Raw genomic sequence first — 7,991 nt, forward strand, 5'->3', positions numbered from 1 at the left:
AGTCCTACCAACTCGTGAAAAGAGAGAGGATTGGCACCCCCCCTCAATGACAAATTCAGCGAGGTATGAAAACTGAGATATGACTCAGGAAGAGAATTCAGAGTGGTGGTAATCATCTCTGAATCAAGAATGATCTCATCTATATGCAGCAATTGTTCCCTCAAATCCTGAAGCTTCGTGAGGTGAGCATTTATGGAATCACTCTCATCCATTTGTGTGTGAGATAGATCTCTCATTTGTCCTTCACCTTGACCTCTACCACGTCCTCCACCTTGTTGTGGAGGAGTTCGAGGTGCAACCACAGTTTCTGGTCTTGTCTCATCTCCGTTGACATAATCCCATAGATGTTTGCCAACTAAGATGTTGCAAACCATAAAACTCCATAAGGAGTAGTTAGTGCCATCCAACTTATCCTCCTGAGTGAGGACACCAAAAACCTCATTGGGGTTGTTTTGAGCTATATCTGCTAGACAACACTAAAATTGCAGCAAGCCTAACAAGTGAAATCCGTTCTTGGGATGAAAGATGCACAACCAAAGTCTGCAAAAAAGCTGAACTTGCTGTCACAGACTATCAAAAAGTGAAAATGCACCAAAATGCTCTGCAAATGCCCGATATCTGCAAATTCTGTCTGCAAAAATTGGCAAATGTTTTCAATGTGACTCAAAGTGAGTCCAAAATTGCATGCAAAACTCCCAAATTATCTGTCCACTGCCAAATTGCATCCAAAATGCAAAAGCCCCAAATTCCTACAAGAAATTGCAACTGAAAGAGGGCAAATTGACTAAAAGCCCCAAATGTTACTAAAATTGCACTTTGCTTGCAAAAGGCCCAAATTTTGTAGCAAATGCTGCAAACTAACTGCAATGTCTGCCTACGAACACAAAATGCCTCAAAAATCTGTAGCAATTTCTTGCTAGAATGGCATCAAATTTCACCTGGAATGCAAACTGAAGTGCAAGGCAATTGCAATGCACTTTGCAATACAGCTCCAAAACAAGTCAAGGCTTGCAGCAAATCCAAAACAGGTCGAGGCTGCAGCAAACAGCTCCAAAACAAGTCGAGCCTGCAGCAAACAGCTCCAAAACAGGTCGAGGCTTGCAGATGTCAAAACAAGTAGTACGGACTGCTTGTACGGATGTACATTGATGCTGGTACGGAAGCTTGTATGCCTGACATGATTGGAGTTGCGTGCAATGTACGGAAGACACACCCTGCAGGTATTGAAGACCTGTACGGAATGTTGTCCGTACAGTTGGTATGATGTATGGCGCTGACAACAGTGCAAGTACGGAAGCCGTACACAGTACGGACGCGTCAGAGGAGCTTAGCTGTACGGACGAGGCAATGTACGGATTGTGAGTTGTACGGAATGATGGTTGATTGTTGGTGCAGGTATGGCGAAACAGTATACAGATGCCTGTACTACGGAGTTGCAAACTGGTATGTCGCTTGCAGATTGGTACGGAAATCCGTATGATGTACAGATAGGCAGCAGACTGGTATGGGCTGACGCAGTACGGATGAGCAGACTGATGCACCGCTTTGCACGTGTGGGCGGTACGTCTGTACGACAGCTGTACTATGGCTGAACCGGGAGCTTGGGCAAGAAAACTGAAGTTGAAGGCGGGAGCTTAGCTGCTCTGATACCAAATGTTGAAATGGGAGCAAGAGAGAATGCAAGAGAGCAGAGAGCAAAACGTCAAAGCTGGAAAAGATAAGATTAAAGAGCTACAAGTGTGGAGGTGGTTTTGTTCAAGTGACAAAACCACACTAACCCACTAACTGTGGTTAGGGGGAAAAACTTCTAGTGAGGGAAAAGTGCCCCTTAGAAATTTGTCCAAGAGTTGCAGCTGTCGCCCATTGATTTGCTCTATAGTACTTGCTCGTGGGCATGGGAGAACAGTTTGTGTCAATGGGAGTCGTGGAGTCTCTCGAGCACTGTGATGATGGGACGAGAGTGCCCCCAATGGAGCGTCTGCTACTTGGCTGGTATTTGTCCTCATGCTGGTTTGACGTGTATGTTAATTGGGCTGAGGGTCATGTAACTGGCCGCTAGGTCGCTCCTCCCTCATGTAGAAGGGGTCTTTGATTAGTGATCTATAGGTACCTTACCGTATCCATCCTCATGTTGTTTTTGTCATGTATGAAAATCGGGCTTAGGGTCATATGTCCTGCAATCTTCAAGGAATTGTGCCTGCATTGTAGTTCTTCACGCAATCACACTCACGCTGCCTGGCGATTGATTTTCTCTGCAAAACTGAGCGCTCTCTTTTGCTTTTTCTCTTTCTCTTAATTTCTCTCACTTCCTCTCTTTGCACAGCATTAGGGCCCATAACCCAAGCAAGCTAAACTCCCCCAAGGTATTTTATTTCAGTAAAAGAGAGTACAAGAGTTCTCAGCTCACAGGCTGCTGTTACAAACTGTGAGTAATTCAGATTACAAAGGAGATCTAGTCTCCATAGTTGGCAACATGCCAAGCATCTAATTCTTAGCCTACTTCTAAACCCATGTCTATGGGTAGAGTCTACTGGGGTCTTCCAACACCGATGGTCACTTGCTTTGGAGAAGTCCTTCTCTAGCTCCTTCAAATTAGGACATTTTAGCCCTTCTTGATACTTGCAACCATTTAATGAAATACACCACCAAGGTACCCATTAAATGTTAGCTTTTGCATGCAAAAGTAATGCGTTAGGTCTTTTGTGGGCGTCCCCACCAAGCAAACATGTGCACATATACAATTAATTCTCTTGTTGACCAAGGTCAACCCTCTTTGATTGTAATTAAAGGGCTTTGACCAAAGTCCAGGCTGGTTTAATTATATTCAAATCTCTTCGACCGGAATCGGAATAACTTGGTTGGATGAAGTCAATCCTCCTTGTCTGAAGCCAAGCCTCGTTGACAAAAGTCAACGCTTTCTAATCGTGGTCAGCTATGTGGTTCTTTGGTCAACCGTAGTTAACCAATTCTCCCTAACTAAGGTTAGGCTTATTCTTTTTTTTTTGGGCAAAGAAAGGAACCTTCTATTAATGCTTGAAAGACTTCATAGAAAACAGCAGCCCTGAAGGTGCTGAGTATGGAAAAACTGAAAAAAGGCTGAAAGAAGAAAAGCCGGCATGATCCAAAGGAACCTAGCTCACTGCCTAGGGGATCTAGGTGGGGGGACTATACAACCAGCGAATCCCTCGCAGAGTGAAAAAGTAAAAAACCCATGCATGAAATTTAGGAGGATCTCATGCTAGCAAAGGTGCCCAAGGGTCAAGGTTTACAAAAATGGGATAACCCCCCCCAAATGGTTCTCTCCCTTGTATGTACAAGGATTAATATTAGGCCTTTGTGTGGACCTAGTTTCTCATGTTTGCAAAGGTATCAAGGGGGCAAACACATATCACATGGCCTACATCATATGGTGACCAGAGGTGATTTGCAAAAAGACTACAAGGAAAAACATAACCAAGACATTCCTTTTGGAGTACTATTGCAGGCAGAGAACCTCAAAAATTGACTACATGACCAAGTGGTGACTAAAGTTCAATATGTTGGACTCTGGAAAGTCCAATCTACCACAAAATTTGATTCTTTATTTGTTGATATAGTTCTTCCTTCAGCAAGATTTGCTTTGTTGTTGATGTAGCTCTTCTTCACATGATATTCTTCATTCTCTTTGGAGTTGTAGTAGAATCCATTTCTCTCTTTTCTCTTCTTCCAAAAGAGAAGCTTCAATATCCACCAAGTTGGATGTAAAAGTGTTGCTATAATCTTCATCTAGAAGACTTTTGAGTAAAACTCGTGCACTAAATAGCTTTTCAAGTTGCACCCAAACTTCATGTGAAGTCTCACACCCATCAATGTGATGAATGTATGAGTCACTAAGTCCCAATGCTATGATAGCAAGGGTCTTTTCATATTGGACTGTCCATTGTACTTCCCTTGGCTTCTTTTCTTTCCCATTTACCACATTCCATATCCCTTTTTTTATGATGGTGAACTTCTTGTTCTCCATAATCTTCTTGAAGTGTCCAAGCTTTATCTTGGTATCACAACATATCATCTTGATCATATCACATCCAAGCTCATCACTTCCAATCTTTTTAGACATCAAGGCCAGGGTAGAGCACCCAATGAAAAGTGATGATCTTCTATATATGTCACTATGAACAAGTAAGTACCTTTGGGCAACTCCTTCACCTTGTGAAGACATGATCTTGAGTAGGTCTTACCACTTGATATATTATTCAAGGGCAGTGTCTATACTCTTACAAAATAGCATTCAAACATATTCAATTCAAAATATATCATAAATGCATCATGAGCATTTAACAAAACTGTCAAACCGCAGGACAGTGCTCCAAAGATAAGACTGAAAAATGCCTAAGATCACTTCCAATGATCAAACATCCAAAAGCCCAAAGATAACAGAGATAATAATTAAACTTTCTAGCATTTAACCATATTCAATGGTTCATATTAGAAGCAAATATCACTGTTACCCCCAAATTGAACAGTCTGAAGTTGCAGGGTGCAATTGAAGCTGAAGGAAGAACCATTTAAGGGGCGTTTGGCATGGGAATGAAGCTCTTGGTTCATATTAGAAGCAAATATCACTGTTACCCCCAAATTGAACAGTCTGAAGTTGGAGGGTGCAATTGAAGCTGAAGGAAGAACCATTCAAGGGGCTTTTGGCATGGGAATGAAGCTCTTAATGAGGACTACTTTTACCAAAGAGGCATGGCGAAATTTTGCGCGGCATTTCCTGGGGCAGAAGCTTGAAAGTTGACTGGTTTTTCTCTGATTTTTCCTCCATCTATTGACCAAATGGGCTCAAACTTGAACAGCAAGTAGCTAATAAGGTCGCCTAACTATGACTAAGAGGGTTTTACGAAATTGTCTCCCACTAGGCGGAATTTTGAGCAAGATTGGCGAACAAAGAACGAAGCGGCACGGCAGCTCAGAGTAAAATTCTGTCAATCCCAACGGTGAAGAGGTGCGCCCTAGTGTGGCGAAGCTGCAGCCGGAAGCATTTTAAAAGTTAACGGCTAGATCTGGAGAATTTGATGCTGCAAGATTCGAGCAGAATTGGGAAAAATGGGAGAGAGATGGAAGAAGGTTGAAGAAGATGATGATGTGGCAGCCTATGAGTCTAAAAGGTCAAGGAGGATCATAGCTCTCATACCACATGTTGGAACGTGGGGGAGAATAGATGCATTATGGCAAGAGGAGAGAACACATAAGATATTGAAATGGGTGTTCTATTGATTTGAGAGGGAAGTCCCTCTTTTATAGAAATGGAGAGAGGGTGTCCTAAAACAATGGCACCTCTCCTACATCAAAGGAGGTAGCTTCTAAATCATAGGAACTCCACAATCATAGGTATCACCCCATGTGGGGGACCTTGCACTGCTTCACCACCTCCGTCGTGGCCTATGGCCCTAAGTGTGCCTCTTCTACACACACACACACACACACACACACACACACACACACACACAACCATATGGCTGCTAGTGGATGCACACATGCACCTAGCAAGCCCTTGATTACACATATCCCAACGATTCCGTGCTTTAATAGAAAGGGAGTACATCTTATGATGTGTGTTTTTACCCATAAAAACAAGCAGCACAAGATTTTTGCCATGGAAAGACAATTCCTGTTGTATCTAATGTTTCGGTTTGCCATGTCTGCATATATGATTTCCATCGAGATAAAGAAAATGATCCAGAAGTTGAATCAATCCCTTGGAAAAAGAAGTTTTTCAGTTTCTTGAGTCCCTTAAAGCTTGTTTTATAGAGTCTATTCTAGGAGAGTCGCTACCGGAGCGCCCGAGGGATCGAAGCGTGGTGGGTTCATAACCCATAGGTCCCAGGATGGAATCTTGGCTTTGATACCACTGGAACTCCATTGCTTACAATTTCTCAAATTTACTCGAACTTCAGGTTCAAACCAATATTGACTTCTTGGAATTTGAGGTGGAGAGAAGGAGAGGAGCGCACATACACTAGGGGCCAGAAGCCAGCGCCCCCCCCTCCCCAAACACCCCTCGGCTTTCCCTTCCCCTTTTGTGCCTATGCCTCTTCCCTTAAAAAAGTGGGAATTTTTGCATTCTCTAGAGTCCTGTCACAAACAAAAAAATATCTGACACATTTCACCCATTATTGGTTGGCCAACGCATGGATTCTAGTCTCTGGACTAATCCTAGTCCTTTGTGGGAAAGTCCCCACTATGCATATAAACAAATGCAAGCAATGAAATAGAAACTTTCTCTGGTTGACCAAAGTCAAATCTCTTTTAACGGAATCAAAACAAAATAGTTCTCTTTATTTCTTGGGATAAATACTGTGACACTCTAGTCATTCCTGCAATTTAGAGTCTCTTAGATCTAACTGCTGGGCCGTTTTGCTGGCTGCTCCAAGTGTTGTGTTGTACTATAACTACGTGATCAAGCCTGAAGCACATTGATGAAAACAAAACTAGGAACGATGCACTTTTGTCATCCCATCCACATAATTCAATCTAGAAAACTCTTTTCAAGGGAATCTTGAGCTTTCTCAGCACCTGCACACAACACACACACATAAATGAGCCCATCACTGGGAGACTTGATTCACCTTTACCACTTCACCTCACGCGCCCACATGTTGCACATAAACATCTGTTTGCATATTTGCTTTTGTTGAGTGACTGAGCTTTGTACTGTTTCTGTGCCAGGCAGAAGAGCTGTCCTCAAGAATACACAAACTGATGGATCATGGTGCAGCAGTGGATAAGCCTTGGGTTAGCTCAAGGTTCCGTGGAGCTTGAAGGTTTTACTCTCTTAATGAAGAAAATCAGTTCATGGTATCTGGGTTTCAGGGATGTATTGCAAACTTTGATCATAAAATGAGATGGAGCAGGGCAAAGGCCTAGCTCTTTGTAAAATGAGACACACTCGTACAACGGATGAATCATGCTCATCCTTTTGAACAACATGCGTTGATGTTTCAAATCAATTTTGGAAATTGTATAGGACTGTCTGAGGTCTCATAGGAAATAATTTTGAATTTACTATGAAATGTGCAATTCTTATGCTGCTACTATTTTCACAGTAGCTACCTTTAGAGCCAAAACAACCATTACCTTTTATCTTGCCGCAACGCAGCCTTCGACTCTCATAAGCTATGACTCGACCTTTATGACGAAGGGCAGCTCCTACACACTTCCCAAATGCATCATAGTCCACATTGGATTGTTTGTGTAGATCTGGAAGAACGAGAATTTGTTTGGATAATTTTTCTATGAGTGTTGAAAGTTGTCCTTTGTTCTCCCCATCTGAAGATTACAGATTCATGCAACGTGGCTGCTCTATCAGCAAAATGTCTGATATAGTGTTTGTAATAGGAGCAAAGCTTGAGGAAGCTACGTACTTCATGTACTGAGGTAAGCTCTGGCCATTCCTAGCTCTTATCTTTGTGGGATCCATCCGAATCCCTTCTTTAGGGATAATATGCCCGAGATAGTGATCTCATTAAGGAAAAACTCGCCCTTCTTGCCTTTGATAAAAAGCTTGTGATTTCGAAGTTCTTGGAACACGGTGGCCAAGTGCTCCTTATGTTCTTCTATCTTTGGAAAGACCAAGATGTCATCAAAGAAAGCACCTGTGAAATGTTTGTATGGTCTGAAAATCATGTCCATCGTGCAATTGAAAGTGGTTGGTGTGTTGGTTGACCCAAACGGGATCACCAAGAACTCATGTCTGAAAAGCTGTCTTACGAACATCTCGAGGATGGATTCTTATCTGATGGTACCCGCTTTTCAAATCAATGCGACTAAAGATTGTGGCCTTTTTTAGTCTATCCAAGATATCGTCTACACGACGGATCAGAAACCTATTCTTAATCGTCATTTTATTGAGGGCTTTATACTCCACACATATGTTAGGAGCCATCTTTCTTTTGAACTAAGAGTACGGGTGAACAGAAGGGTGAGGAATTGGGTCTAATGAGTCGTTTAGA

At 42.4% G+C, this 7,991-nt stretch overlaps 1 protein-coding gene across 2 annotated transcripts in view; it reads left to right on the top strand.

Annotated features, from left to right (window-relative positions):
* EMB2766 (structural constituent of nuclear pore) overlaps nt 1-7,007 on the top strand; it is a 52,802-nt gene extending 45,795 nt beyond the window's left edge. Inside the window, exon 9 of one of the 2 annotated variants that reach the window (XM_087382508.1) lies at nt 6,709-7,007. In XM_087382508.1, the coding sequence (XP_087238634.1) occupies nt 6,709-6,801 (93 nt within the window). In that variant the 3' untranslated portion in view covers nt 6,802-7,007. The remainder of the gene's footprint in view (nt 1-6,708) is intronic. The other variant, XM_087382507.1, reaches the window with a different exon arrangement.
* Nucleotides 7,008-7,991: the final 984 nt, after the last annotated feature.

This window comes from Dipteris shenzhenensis, chromosome 12 (assembly GCF_047967505.1).
Source record: "Dipteris shenzhenensis isolate YYH24624 ecotype China chromosome 12, Dip_SZ_1.0, whole genome shotgun sequence".
NCBI classification, from domain to species: domain Eukaryota; kingdom Viridiplantae; phylum Streptophyta; class Polypodiopsida; order Gleicheniales; family Dipteridaceae; genus Dipteris; species Dipteris shenzhenensis.